Source organism: Leucopleurus acutus (assembly GCF_964270905.1).
Source record: "Leucopleurus acutus genome assembly, chromosome: 17".
In the NCBI taxonomy this organism is placed as follows: Eukaryota; Metazoa; Chordata; class Mammalia; order Artiodactyla; family Delphinidae; genus Leucopleurus; species Leucopleurus acutus.
Window position 1 is genome coordinate 51,368,000 of NC_139159.1, and position 15,840 is coordinate 51,383,839.

The 15,840-nt window shown below is 35.2% G+C and overlaps 1 protein-coding gene across 2 annotated transcripts in view; it reads right to left on the reverse strand.

Moving 5' to 3' along the window:
* LRP12 (LDL receptor related protein 12) overlaps nt 1-15,840 on the reverse strand; it is a gene marked incomplete at its 5' end in the record, with an annotated part of 84,125 nt that overhangs the window by 43,520 nt on the left and 24,765 nt on the right. The window contains one exon of one of the 2 annotated variants that reach the window (XM_082858850.1): nt 1,409-1,465. The exons of the other annotated variant lie outside the window; for it this stretch is intronic. Coding sequence (XP_082714976.1) covers nt 1,409-1,465 — 57 coding nt within the window. The remainder of the gene's footprint in view (nt 1-1,408; nt 1,466-15,840) is intronic. 2 annotated transcript variants of the gene reach the window in all.

The window sequence follows — 15,840 nt, forward strand, 5'->3', positions numbered from 1 at the left end:
CACAACTTCTTACTTCATAATTACAACTTGGAAAAGTAATCATAATTTTCATTAGCTATCCAAAGTAGAAAAAGGGAGAAAATTAAGATCAACTCTAAACGAACCTCTTCTAACTTGATGTACACAACTGTATGCCATTTGAAAGCATATGAAAATGGGGAAACACACTGTAAAAGAATTAACGCAGGCTGCAAAAGCGCCTGCTTTTCATTTTCAGGAAACCAGGATCGTCAATCTGTTTGGCCCAGCACAGACTAACTCTTAGAGTACTTGTTAAGTCTATTCACTTTCTGAATATAAAATGAGACATAAAACAAAAGAGAAAAACATTCAGTTTTCCTTCATGAGAAAAAAATAACCAAAAAATTCCAAGAAGACATGAAGAAATCAATCAATAAATTGACAAATATGCCAAGTGCAATTATTTTAATCACACAAAGCTTATCAAGAATATAGGGAAATAATAATAGTAAGAAACTCAATTTCCACATAGGCAAAAAATTCAAGATTCTGCTCTCCTAGTAATTGTAGTTGATAATGCAAAATTGGTATCAAAGTTGTGGAAGTCGCCCAAGAATGAAAAAAAAATTTTTTTTTATTGAAGTGTAGTTGATTTAAAATGTTTTGTTAGTTTCAGGTACACAGCAAAGTGATTCAATTATGTGTGTGTGTGTGTGTGTGTGTGTGTGTGTGTGTGTGTGTGTGTGTGTATACATGTATATATATTCTTTTTGATTCTTTTCCATTACAGTTTATTACAAGATATTGAATATATTTCCCCATGCTATATAGTAGTTCCTTGTTTTTTATTTTACATATTTAAGAATGAACATTTTAATAGTTATGGGCCCTTAAATAATTATTAAGTTATAAAAGCTTAGATGAGTGGAAAAAATGCATTTACCTCAACAAGTTTCTGAATTTCATGCACACAAATATGTTGTTGGGTTGCTTTTTAGTAACATATAAATTGTGCACTCAAGTACTACAGTTTTATGCATAGTAGTATTTTTAATCTAAAAAAATCAAGCAAAATGCTTAATTTCTAAGGCTCTAATGCTAGGAATAGCATTCAAAATTACATTTTAATAAATTTCATTTCATATAACTTCGTATGTAAAGAAAACACTAATTCAACTTGAGCTAACTTTTCTCTTGGCTCAGTGTTTGTATGGAAAAATAATTATGCAGTCCGTTTGGAAAAATATAATCAATCCATGGGCATGCAAGTATCAATTTTATCTTATGAGAATTTCTCCATGTTCCAGTTACTTCATTCCTTATTACATGCTGCAAAAAGCAGTAATAATTTTTATAGCCAAATATCACTTCATAAGATACCAGGTGGCTGTCAATATTTACCACAGAAGTCATGCATGAAATTTAAACATTACAAAAAATGACTTACCAGTTGACACTCCTGAAATATGCACATTTTCAGAATGTTCTGCAAGAGCACCATTTCCTAAAATTAAACATAATGAATAAACTAATTTCCAAGATAAAATTAAAAAAAAAATTTCAGATTCTCCCTCTAATAGAAAAACAGGTGCATAGAGCTACTTGTAATATCCAGAAATGAAATTAAAGTCTCTTACAATAATCTTCAAAACAGTACTATGCAGCCCAAAATTATAATAGTAGTAGGGAAATGAAAATGTTTTGGAAATCACAACAATGTAGTGTAATATAAAGGCCAAATACATAGATCTGATTAATACCAGAAAGAATTTTCTATCAAGTTAATAGTGAAAAGATAACTTAGTACTATTACCAGAAAAGAGACAATCACATACTTTTTAAAAACAGCATTCCTCTAAAAGCATGCTTAATTAGCCCAGAATGTGCTTACTGCTGGGGTCACACATGGTGTCCCATGTCCTATGTTCTGCATTACCTTCTAAATCCTTCAACATCTTCTCATCAACAACTCTTAACAGTCTTTAGAGTAGGGACATGATTATACCCTATTTTGGTAGCCCCTGATTTTCTACACCTCCTACCACAAAGTTGGGCAAATGGAAGCATTCAAGTAACTTACTGAAATGAGTTACTAAGTGTCATCTAGTAAAATAAAAGTGGTTTTAAAAAGACTCCCATTTAAAGTAGAGATTATTTACTCCTTTAAATTAGTAAAGTGTCCCTCAGCTGTTCTTTTTAAAAATTAGTTTAGTTTTATTATAAATTATTTCCATCTACCTCTGTTCTTTTTCTTTCTACAAAGCTGCTCATCTTTACTTCTAAAGTTTTCTCTCTCTCTATGCATTAGGTCAATGTGGCAACAAAACAGTTCAGGAATCCAGCTGACAGAGAAAGAATTCTCCCTGGAGTGGGGCAGGGGAGGAAGCCAGGTGGGAGAAACTTAGATGGCAAAAGTGGAATTCTCTTGATGGTTCAAAGAGTAGAGACAATAGCAAATATTATAATTAATAACTTATCTTTTACAACCATCACACTTCTATGGTTGCTTGATTACTGTATAGCATCCCCCAATGCGCTAAGTTCTAGGACAGCAGAATCTGTGTAAACTTGCCGCATCACTGTATGCACGGTTCCTAGAACAGAGCAGGTGCTCAAAGAGCTAACAAATGATGAATAAATGAGGGAGTTCATGATGATTAAATGAAATCATGACAGTTAAGCACTTGATATAGTGCCTGACAGACAGCACTGAAGAGGAATTCATTTTTGTAACTGTGTAAAATATATTTTTACTATTACTAAAGAATAAAATAAGTGATAAAACAACCTTCGTAGTTCAACTACAGCTACAGCCTTCAAAATGAAAAGAAATGTTATGTTTCCCTCCATTAAAAATGATACAGTGGAAATGGTGACAAAGGTGTGTAAGCTATATTTATTACACAAATAAATCTGATTACAGTTATTTATTTAAGTACTGTGCATTAGTACCACAGAAGCCACAACTTATTTTTCCTAACAATGTTAAATGCTACAGACATAGAAATGAAACTACTAGAAAGCTCCCACATTATTTCTTTAATGTGTACAACCTATGAAAATTGGTATCCTAAACAAAATGGTATAAGAAACTGATTCAATAAAACAACTAACAAGATTTGCCAAAGGTCAGTATAAGTTGCCTAAACCTTTGCTACTTACAAGTATATCAGTAGTACTGGCATTACTGGGAGCTTATTAGAAATGCAGAGTCTCAGGCCTTACCCCAGATTATTGAATCAGAATTTACATTTTAACAAGATCATCCCCCACTCCCAGTGATTTGTATGCACATTAACATTTGCGAGCCAATGGCTTAAACCTTCTTACTTCTATAGTAGATACAACTCCAAATTAAAGCTGTGTAATTTGTGACCCTAAGGTTTCCAATATCCTTAAGGCAGCATATTAAATTATCCTCAGGAGAGTTTTAATATTAGATATATTTTATACATTAAATTTTTATTCTAATTCAGTAAACAGAGTAAAGATGGGCAGAAAGAAAACAATAACATAATGCAGTATCTAAGACTGTGGATTCTGGACTAGATTGCTAGGATTCTAACACCAGCTTCACTTCTTACTTGCTGTGCAATTTAGGGCAAGTTACATAACCTCTTTGTGTCTTACTTTCATCTCAAAAACAGAGCAGATAATACCTATCTTATAAGGCTTAGTAGAATTCTTTATAACAGAAAAAAATAGAACTTAAATCTACATCTCCGCCAGCATGTAAATGAATAAACTAAAAACAGCCTTACAATAAAATATTCAAAAAACTGAATTAAGTAATTCTATATGTACTCACTTGGAAAGATATGCACATTGAGTTAAGTATGTTTCAGAGTAACATTAGCATATGCTCTAACTTTTAAGTGATGTCTGTATAGTTACTGTGCACATGTTACATAGGCATATGATATATGTATGTACATGCATTTGCACACACACACACACACAGAAGAGTCTAACGGTGTATACAAACTGAAATTAGAGAGGAAGTCCTCCTTTGTATACTCCAGCACCGACCGAATTTGCTACAACAGGCACAGAGTTCTTTAAAAGATTTATTCATATTATCAAAAAAAAACAGGCGAAGAGACTATAGTTCATTCCCTGTCATTCTAAATAAAGAGGTCTGATAAATACTGTGTGAAATAAAATATTATAATTTCATAAGTATTATTCATGATTTAAAAAACTGAAATAACAGTACTTTAAGACATAAAACACGATACTATTGCTAATTTCCCACACATTTACTCTAATTTAAAAACAATCCGATTTAGAAGTTAAAAAATCAATGATAATTTCTAATAACATCAAATAACTATTCCTTTCTTTGAGATTACATTATTAGATATTTCTTACTCTAAGTATCACATGAAGTAAGTGGGCTACTTAATTTAGGTGTTCTGCCATTTTTACAAAAATGCCACTTACAAAATACAATTATTTCTATGTTATAATCAGAGAGCACCACCCCAAACTGCTTTGTTGATATAAAGCTCACTATATTTTCCCTAATGTCCCACCCCGAACTCCTGAGAGAAGAAAACCCCACACATATGAGGACGTACACACATCACCTCCTGACTTTAACTACATTGCAGCCATGCTAGACATTCTCATAGAAGTCCCCCTTTAAAGGTGCCATATACTGGGAAAATATAGTCTGATAAAACATTACTTCTATAACTATGCATTAGCAGCTGACTAGTTAGTACACCAGCTAATTAACTAGCACTCCTAGAAAACAAGAAAAAGTTTCATTATCACCTAAATCAGGAAATAATTTTTTACAACTTAACTCTTTTTTTAGTCCTACTAACCAAATACCAAAGGTAATCAATTGTCCCCATTTATTATTCTTCTTGCCAAGCTGAAACATGGTTTTGTAGTTTTTTTACTGCAATACAAGAGAGAATCTTCTAAAAGAGATATGTGCTGTTTTAGGAAAAGAGGCCATAGGGTAGTGAGTTTGAGCTCTGGAACCAGACTGTGGAATCAAACCTCAGCTCTACTGTTTAGTTAGTCATGAGTCTTAACTGAATGATTTCTCCTAAGATTTAGTTTGCTCACCTGCATAATCAGAATATCATCATTAACAGGATGTCTAAATCTATGGTCTCTGCATCCCTGTTGCTTTGTATATTTCTTTGTTTATTGTTGTTCTTTTTATTTAAGAACTAAAGTTCTTAAAGAAGAGATGATAAATATACAGCTAAGATGTGATAGATACGTGCCAGCCAAATCCTAAGTGCCTCACAAGGCTTTCCTCAGCTCATCCTTAAAACAACAGTTCACTTTACAGGTGAGAAAACCAGCTTATAGCAACGTAGTAAGCTTTTCAAAGAGCTAGTAATTGGATGGATTAAAAATTCAAATTCACTAAGAAATTTGTGTTCCTTACTTTTTTTAAAAAAAGAATTTAGACGTGAATATACTTCTTGCTTGTAAAAGAAACAGTACTTAACTTTCAGAGTTAAAACCCACCTGCCACCAGCTATTCCAATTTGTTATGGGGGAAGACCTGGTTTAAAAGTTAATGAGCAGCAGTTACAAGTAACTTATATGCTCAGCATCCTACAATCTCATTTTCACTGTGCAGTAAGAACAGGTATCAAACATCAAAATATGTACACACATATATACACCCCCAACATCGTTCCTATTTTACTTTACTTAAAGAAAAAGTCCAAAATCCTAATAAGGCTTACCAAACTCTCCACCCTTCGAGTCTCCCCAACTACTCCAAAAGCTTCATCTTTTGTGATTCACTTTCCCACTCTATTTTCCTCTCCAGAAATATTAGATTTCTTTCAGAAAAGGGTCAGCTGTCTCTCTTGCCTTTGGACCTTTCTTTAATATATTCTTTATTTAGGAAGGCATCTCCTGATTCCCCCATACTAGGTTACGTCATTCTGTTGTAGGTTCCTAGAGTATCTAATACTATCACTTTTTGAAAATTTATCACACTTCTGTTATCTGTGTAAAGTCTATATTCCCCACCAGATCTTAATCTTGGTGGGGCAAGGTGGGGTGGAGAAGTGTGATGTGGGGCTGGGACATAGCTGGGTTTGTTTTGTTTTGTAACCCAGTGACTAGCAGAGAAGATACTCCATATCTGCTCAAACACATGAATGAATGGTAGGTTGATACATAAGTAAGAGGCATAGTCCCTGCCACCAAACAGCTGGTAATCTATTGAGAAAATAATTGAAAACATCTGGAGCAGAAGCAAACAATATAAAACCAAACTAAAATTAGCAAGCTTCTTACTCAAGTAGGAGGCTTTTCTACTAAAAATGGGAATGGAAGATGGGAGTGCCCACCATGGTATTAGCCAGGGCAATTAGATAAGAAAAGACAATTATAGGCATAAGGATTGAAAAAGAGGAGGTAAAAAAAGAAGAGGTAAAACTACATCTATCTGTAGATGATATGATTGTGTATCTATTTAAAAAACCCAAGACAGTCAAAAGAAAAAGTTATAAACAATATGAAAATTAGTAAAGTAGCAGGATATAAAATAAGCATACAAAAAATCAAAAGCCTTTGTAAATACAAACAATGGCCAGTCAGAAGATACAGAAGACACAATTCTTAGTCGCAACAAAAAGATTTTTAAAAACTCAAAACACAGAACTCCTGCTGATGGTCATGAGGGAACAAGGGTAATGGACCAGCTTTCTCCAGGTAGAAAGCTAGTGCAATAAAAGAACTCATTCTGATTTGCTTCCCTTTTCTCAGAGATCACAGTCTTACACTGCCTGTTGTCCCGTGTCTGAAAAAGTTGGAAAAAACATGTTAAAAAAAAAATTCAGACACAGGACAACAGGCAGTCCTAACCAAGAAGAATAGAAAGAAATCCACAGTGGACTTACTGTTGCCATTTTGTTCATTGTTTTCTGGCTTTTTTATAATTCCTTTGTTCCTTTTTTCTTCTCTTGCTCTCTTCGTCTGTGATTTGATGATCTTCTGTGGTGGTCTGATGAGATTTCTTTCTCTCTTTTGTGTATCTACTATAGATTTTTGCTTTGTGGTTCTCATGAGGCTTAAATATCTTATGTTTATAACAGTCTATTTTAAGCTGTTAACATTGAATGCATACTAAAGCTCTACCTTTTTAAGCCCCCCCATTTTATGTTTTTGATGTCACAACTTATACCTTTTCACCGAGTATTCGTAACAAATGTAGTCACAGTTACTTTTAATACTTTTATCTTTTAACCTTCATACTAGACTTACAAGTGATTTACTCACCCCCAACACATTAGAGTATTCTGAATTTAACTATACATTTACCTTTTCCCGTGAGATTTATACTTTATGTTTTCTTGTTACTAATTAGCACCCTTTCATTTCAACTTGAAGTCCTTTTAACATTTCTTGTGAGGAGGTATGGTGGTGAACTCCTTCATCTTTTGCTTGTCGGGAAAACTCTTTATCCCTCCTTCAATTCCGAAGGACAATTTTGCTGGGTAAACTATTCTTGGTTGGCAGTTTTTTTCTTTCAGCACTTTGAATGTATCATGCAACTCCCTTTTGGCCTACAAAGTTTCTGCTAAAAAATCTGCTAATAGTCTTATGGGGATTCCCTTGCATGTAACAAGTTTTCTCTGGCCACTTTTAAGATTCTCTCTTTAACTTTTTATAATTTAATTATAATGCATACAGCTGTCCGCTTGATGTTGTCCCATAAGTCCCTTAAACTATCTTCATTCCTTTTCATTCAAATTCCTTTTTTGTGTGTGTTATTCATTAAAGGATGCAAAATGCTGACCACAGGAATTTTAAAAAGTAGTCATTTCTGGTTAGGATGGTTATTGTATTAGATGTTGTTCTAGTATGCAGACCAAATTTTTCTAAATTGTGCAAAGGGTATAAGAGAATTTGTTAGACCCCTGTAGAAGCTACTAAGCATTTGCCTCTGACATTTCTACTATCAATCTGTAAAGGAAATAAGGTTTGCTAACATTGTTCTAACCAAATTCATATGGCTTGTACATGTATTTCTTTTCCTAGGTATTCATAAACCATTTCTTCTCTTTTGTATAATCTTCCCTAGAGCAATTATCACCAATTGCTGGTTTGTGGGATTCTCATCCCTCCTGCCCCAGTTTGGAAAATCAAAATTGCATTTCCTGTTTCCAGTCATCTGATCTTTCTTTCCTTCTCTCATTCCTTGGAAGTCTTAGCACCTAAGTCAGAACTCTTTAAGTTATTTAGAATACCTGAATGAACTCCTATAATCTTTGCACATATGTCCTTCAAGAAGGTTTTCAGATATAGTTACTCTTACCCTTTCGGTTTGAAGAGCATATTTGACAGAGGGGACATAAACATCACCAGTGTTACACCATCTGCCCAAGCAACAGCCCTATAAACATTTGTTATTCTTTATTTTACAAAGACATGTTTATAAGACCATTTTGTTGCCCTTGGTATTTTTGCTGAACTCAACCTTGCATTTTCTCTATATTAGTAATACTTATAATTTATTCTTGGTTAAATATCCTTTTTATCTTGGGGATATGTTCTTAATTAGTCTGAAGTCATTGAGGAACCACTAATTTCCTTAGATTTTTTTTGCCATTCATTCCTTTTTGGGATTGTTTGTGATTTTAATAACCAGAAGTCATTTTTGAGAACTTAATAACGTCCCTGGACTTTCCAGATTTTCATGTTGTGGAGGCATATTAATTTTTTTTTCTAAATTACTTTAGAATCTATAGGTTTTTTTAAATATCTTTATTGGAGTGTAATTGCTTTACAATGGTGTGTTAGTTTCTGCTGTATAACAAAGTGAATCAGCTATATGTATACATCTATCCCCATATCCCCTCCCTCTTGCGCCTTCCTCCCACCCTCCTTATCCCACCCCTCTAGGTGGTCACAATGCACCAAGCTGATCTCCCTGTGCTATGCAGCTGCTTCCCACTAGCCATCTATTTTACATTTGGTATTGCATATATGTCAATGCTACTCTCTCACTTTGTCCCAGCTTACCCTTCCCCCTCCCCACGTCCTCTAGTCCATTCTCTACATCTGTCTGCACCTTTATTCCTGTCCTGCCCCTAGGCTCATCAGAACCATTAGATTCCATATATGTGTTAGCATACAGTATTTGTTTTTCTTTCTGACTTACTTCACTCTGTATGACTGACTCTAGGTCCATCCACCTCACTACAAATAACTTTCATTTCTTTTTATGGCTGAGTAATATTCCATTGTATATACGTGCCACATCTTCTTTATCCATTCATTTGTCGATGGACACTTAGGTTGCTTCCATGTCCTGGCTATTGCAAATAGAGCGGCAATGAACACTGTGGTACATGTTTTTTTTTTTTGATTATGGTTTTCTCAGGGTATATGCCCAGTAGTGGGATTGCTGCGTCATATGGTAGTTCTATTTTGAGTTTTTTAAGGAACCTCCATACTGTTCTCCATAGTGGCTGTATCAGCTTACATAGAATCTATAGGTCTTAAGCTCTGATTGTGCCCAATCTCATTTTTTTAAAAGTGATTATAATATAGTTATTTCTACCTGGTCAAATAAGGTATAGAGTAGTACACTGTTAGTACACTGTTTGGGTGAATTGTGTCACCCAAAATTAATATGTTGAAGCCCAAATGCCCAATGTGACTATACTTGGAGATAGGGCCTTCAAGGGGATAATTAACATTAAAGGAAGTCATAAGGGTGAGGACCTAATCCGATAAGACCGGTTTCCTTAAGAAGAGATATCTCTCTCTCCATCTGCACATAGAGAATAGGCCATGCGAGGACACAGTGAGAAGGACACTGCAAGCCAGGAAGAGGAACCTCATCAGAAACCAACCCTGACAGCACCCTGACCTTGGACTTCTAGCCTCCAGAACTGCAAAAAATAAATTTATGTTGTTTAAGCCACCCAGTCTGTGGTATTTTGTTATGGCAGCCCAAGCAGACTAATGTACACACTTTCCCCAGGTCATAGCTGAACTAATAAGATGTCTGCAAATGCCTTGAGAGTGTATGAAAAATTCAGTACATACTTCTGAAAACAGGCTTCATAGTGTCTAACAAATACCTATAATGAGACGTTTCGTGCAAAGAAAGGTTAAGAAGTCCCTTGGAGACAGAGTTTATTTTCCTACTTTATTTAATTACTGGTATTCTAAAAGTATTACTTCCACAGCTTTTTAACTGCAGGTATTCATTTTGGATTTAATAGACTTTTATGAACTGGCCTGAACCCACCTGCCACTTAAAATAATAATGATCATTTACAACATTACTTTTTATGGAAATAAACATTCTAATTTTCAAACCACATTCTACTTTTTTTTTTTTTTTTCCTGCGGTACACGGGCCTCTCACCGCTGTGGCCTCTCCCGTTGCGGGGCACAGGCTCTGGACGCGCAGGCTCAGTGGCCATGGCTCACAGGCCCAGCCACTCCGCGGCATGTGGGATCCTCCCGGACCGGGGCACGAACCCGTGTCCCCTGTATCGGCAGGTGGACTCTCAACCACTGCGCCACCTGGGAAGCCCAAACCACATTCTTTTTTTTTTTTTTTAACATCTTTATTGGGGTATAATTGCTTTACAATGGTGTGTTAGTTTCTGCTTTATAACAAAGTGAATCAGTTATACATATACATATGTTCCCATACCTCTCCAAACCACATTCTTAAAAGACATTTGGGAGTTCAATGTTCTTATGTTTAGACTTCCTATATTATGTTAGTAAGATTTTACATTGGAAATGTCTTCAAATAAGGGCATGATGACAATGAACTATTAGTCAAAGTACAAATACTAAACAAACACAAGTTCCCAGTATTCAGAGAATGAATCATATCCCTGAAAGGACATGCAAGACAGTTACGAATCCCACTGGTGAGTATCTCAGTGACAATGTTCATGCAGATGGAAATAATTTTCTTTATTCTAAAACAGTGTGAATCACTAATGTAAGAACCCACAAAACAAACTAGAAAGGGGCTCAGCTAAAGACTATTTGGGTTCAAAGGTTCCTACCTGTGACTTCGGTGGTTCACAAGAGTAAATATGAAGGTTTGAAGGGATTCAGAAATCCAGAAAAAAACAGAATTACATTCCTATATTTCCAGTGAGATTTACTGACATATACTTCACACATAAAACGCACCTTTCAAAGTGTGCAATCCAGGTTTTTAGTATGTTCATAAAGTTGTGCAACCATTGTCACTGTCTCGTGCCTGAATGCTTTCATCACCCGCCCCCCAAAAGTGTATCTATTAGGAGTTATTCCTCTTTTTGTTCTCCTCCAGCCCCTAGCAACAACTAATCTAGTTTCTGTCTCTATGGGGTTTTCCTATTCTGGACATTTCATATAAATGGAATCATACAATATCTGATCTTATGTGTCCGGCTTCTTTCACCTTGCATAATGTTTACATGGTTCATCCATGTTGTACCACGAATCAGTACTTCACTCCTTTTCATGGACAAATAGTATTCCATTGTATGGATAAACCACCTTTTGTTTATCCATTCATCAGCTGACAGACATCTGGGTTGTTTCCACCTTTTTGTGAATACTGCTATGAATATCTGTGTATACAAGTTTTTGTGTGGACATATTTTCAATTCTCTTGAGGATACTCATAGAGTGGAATTGCTGGGTCTTTTGATAACGCTTTGTTTATCTTTCTGAGCAAATGCCAAACTGTCTTCCAAATGGCTGTACAATTCTACATTCCCAACAGCCATGTGTAAGGGTTCCAATTTCCCCATATCCTCACCAACATGTTACTGTCCATCTTTTTATTACAGCTAGTGGGTGTGAAGTAGTATCTCACTGTGGTTTTATTTACATTCCCCTAACGAGTAACGATGTTGAGGTTCCTTTCGTGTGTTTATTGGGAACTTATGTATATTCTTTGGAGAAATATCTATTCAAATCCTTTGCTCATTTCTTAATTGGTTGAATTGCCTTTTTGTTGTTGTTGTGAGTTTTTACAAAAACTTACCAGATATATGATTCACAAATATTTTCTCCCATTCTGTAGTTTAATTGTTCACTTCTTGATGTAAAGGTGTTTTCTGATGTTGAAATAAGTGTTTGAGATACAGGTGTTGTTTGATTTTGAGACAATCCAATTAACCTATTTTTGTTGTTGTTGCTTATACTTTGGTGTCATATCTAAGAATCCATTTCCTAATCCAAGGTCACAAAGTTACCTCTATGTTTTCTTCTAAGAGTGTTATAGTTTTAGCACTTACATTTGGTCTCTGGCCATTTTGAGTTAATTGCTGTGTACAGTGTGAGATAAGGGTCAAATTCACTCCTTCACATGTGGATAACCAGTTGTCTCACCATAACTTGATGAAAAGATTATTTTTCCCCACTGAATTATCCTCACACTTTTCTGAAAATCAATTGATCATAAATGTATTATTTCTGGACTTTCAATTCTACACCATTGATCTATAATGTGTATCCTTATGCTAGTACCACACACTCTTGATTACTAGAGCTTAATATCATACTGATATTGATATTGTAGCTTCAGAAATTGGGAAGTATGAGTACTCCAAGTTTGTTCTTCTTTTTTGATATTATTTTGGCTATTCTGAATCACTTCAATTTCTAAACGAATTTTATTTTATTTATCTATTTTCTGGCCATGCCACACGGCTTGCAGGATCTTAGTTCCCCGACCAGGGACTGAACCCAGGCCCTCGGCAGTGAAAGCGCGGAGTCCTAACCACTGGACCACCAGGGAATTCCCTCTAAATGAATTTTAAAATCAGCTTGTCCATTTCTGCAATGACAGCTGAAATTCTGATTTGGATTGTGATGAATCTGTAGATCAACTTGGGGGGTATAAACAATACTAATTCTTAACAATATTAATTCTTCAGATACATAAATATGATGCAATGTCTTTCCATTTATTAGGTATTCTTTAACTTTTTCTCACAATATTTTATAGTTTCTGAGTAGTAGTTTCACATTTTGTTATATTTATTCATTTTATTCTTTTTGATGCTATTGTTAACAGAATTGTTTTCTTAACTTGATTTTCAGTTGTTCATTGCTAGTATATAAGAATACATTATTTCTTGTATTCTGCAACCTTGCTGAATTTATTAGCTCTCATAGGTATTTATGAATTTCTTAGGATTTTTTATATACATGTCATGTTTATAAACAGAGATAGTTTTACTTCTTCCCTTCCAATTAAGATGCCTTTTTTCCTTGTCTATTTGCCCTGCCTAGACCCTCCAATACAATGGTGAATAGAAGTAGTGAGAGCAGACGGACATCCTTGTCTTGCTACTGGTCTTAGAGAGAAAGCTTTCAGTCTTTTACCATTAAGTATGTTAGCTGTGGGTTTTTCGCAGGTGCTCTTTGAGGCTGACGAAGTTCTCTTTTATTTTTTGAGTGTTTTTATTATGAAATGGTATTGGCTATTGTCAAATGTTTGTGTCTACCCTGTGATGTCTGTCCTTTATTCTATCAATATGGCGTATCACATTGACTGTCCTATGTTGAACCTTACATTCCTGGGAAGAATTCCATTTGGTCATAGTTTACAATCCTATTTATATACTGCTGGATTTGGTTCACCAGTATTTTGTTAAGAGGATTTTTGCATCTACATAAGTAAGGGAAGGTGGTCTGTAGTTTTCTTTTTCTGGTATCAGGGTAGTACTGGCCTCAAAGGATGACTTGGGGTGAGTCTGTAAAGTATATATATCCATCCATATATACACACAAATACACACACACACACACACATACTGTGCTGCTACTTATGTATTTTACTCTCATTTACGGAAATACCAAGTATGTTGCTTTTGCTTCTAATTTTCTTCTTGGTTGATTAAATTTCATAGTTTATTACTGAACTGTAGGTTATTAGTTTGCTGATTACATTATAACATTTCTGGAAAGTGACTAGTGACCTGTTTTACTCAAATGATGTATCAGGCACAGTACCTACATGGTCAGCTTAGTACAGGAACAAAGTGTAACAAATAAAGGTGGTTTTCATTTCTTTCTTCCTTGGTTTCCCAACAGGCAAAATCTTTTGCAGTGTATGCGTGGTCTGTGACTGGGGTTGGGAGAGACAGTAGGAGAAGCCAGATGATAAAAAATGTTGGATTTTTTAATATCAACTCTATTTTATTTATTATTATTATTATTTTTGCAGTACGCGGGCCTCTCACTGTTGTGGCCTCTCCCGTTGTGGAGCACAGGCTCCGGATGCGCAGGCCCAGCGGCCATGGCTCACGGGCGCAGCCGCTCTGCGGCGGCACGTGGGATCTTCCCGGACCGGGGCACGAACCCGTGTCCCCTGCATCAGCAGGAGGACTCTCAACCACTGTGCCACCAGGGAAGCCCTCAACTCTATTTTAATAGTTGATGAAGCTGAAGTACAGAGAGAAGGGAAAGGCAGTTACCTTTTTAAAAACTGCCTTTAAAAAAAGGCAGTTACCTTTGCTGATGTATAATTTACATGCAAAAAGTTCACTAATTCCAAAATGTACAGTTTGATGGGTTCTAACAATCACGTGTGGTACTGCAATCACTACTACAATCAAGACATACATTTCCAGCACCCAAACAAGCTCTCTGGGTCCCTTTGCAGTCAATCCCCTTCCCATACTCCTAAAACCAGACAACTAATGGTCATAGACAGTCATCATTTATCAGCATTAGGCATTACATTGAACCCATGATATACTATTTAATCCTCCTCCTAAAGTCTTAAGAATAGATAGTTATCCCCACAATATGGATGAGGACACTGACTCAGACCAAGTAGATCATGCAAGCTAGTAAACGGTTAGGGACAGGCTCAAATCCAGATCTACCTAATTCCAATGTTAAAAATTGAGTTTTAATTAAAAGATACGGAATTTCTTGACTTCCCTTGAAAAAATTTTTGTAACTGTCTACAAGTATTTGTCTACACACATCTACTGAGTTTGCTTCCTTTAGGAGAAGTATGCATATTTTTAGGTGCCCAACAGCCCCATTACCTTCTATGGTCATTCTGGCACTGAGCCAATGCCCTCTTAGCTCATTTCTGCCACTTTCCTGGTCTTTGTCAATGCTTGAAATTGTGATCTGCGGTGTACTTTTTGAGTCCAAGTTATATGTGTAGGAAAATATATGAAAGGATACAAAAAACCCTGCTAAAAATGTTTACCCTACTCCCTTAACCCCATCCGCAAGGCAGGAAGAAGGGGAGACAGAAATGCTTAGCTTTCATTCTTGATACATTTCTACAGTGTTTGACTTTATTAAAGTATGTATTACTTCTGTAAATTAACTCACGTGGATTGATATTATGAACTAAAATGTTACCTTCTGAAAAAAAATTAACACAACATAAAATTCTATAGCTACAGTTTCAAGTTTTTCTTTATAATAATTATAATTAAAAGTGATTACAGATGATATCTTTTTTCTTAATATTACTGACAAAATGGTACAAGAACTATCACTTAATATAAATACTAAAACATTCATTGCCATCTTGTATAGCAGCAGGTTACTTTAAAAAATATTCGTATACATGAGATCCAATGATGAGAAGACCAATTTGTGGCTGCAACTTTCGTATTCTTGCTGATGTCACTAATAACACCATGGCGTTTAGGCACAGACAAAAGCACACAAATAGAAACAGTGTTGCTTCTGCAATAATAACAAAGATAAATGATTCTTAATGTATTTGTATTAGACTGCAGGAAAAGAGCTTTTTAAAGGTAAAATTATAAAGAAAGCATAATTTTAAAACCAGTAAACATCAAAATTTTTAAAGTATACTTTTAACAACATTTAAAAGAAATCACTAAACTTAAAATCATAGTCAATACCATTTGTAGA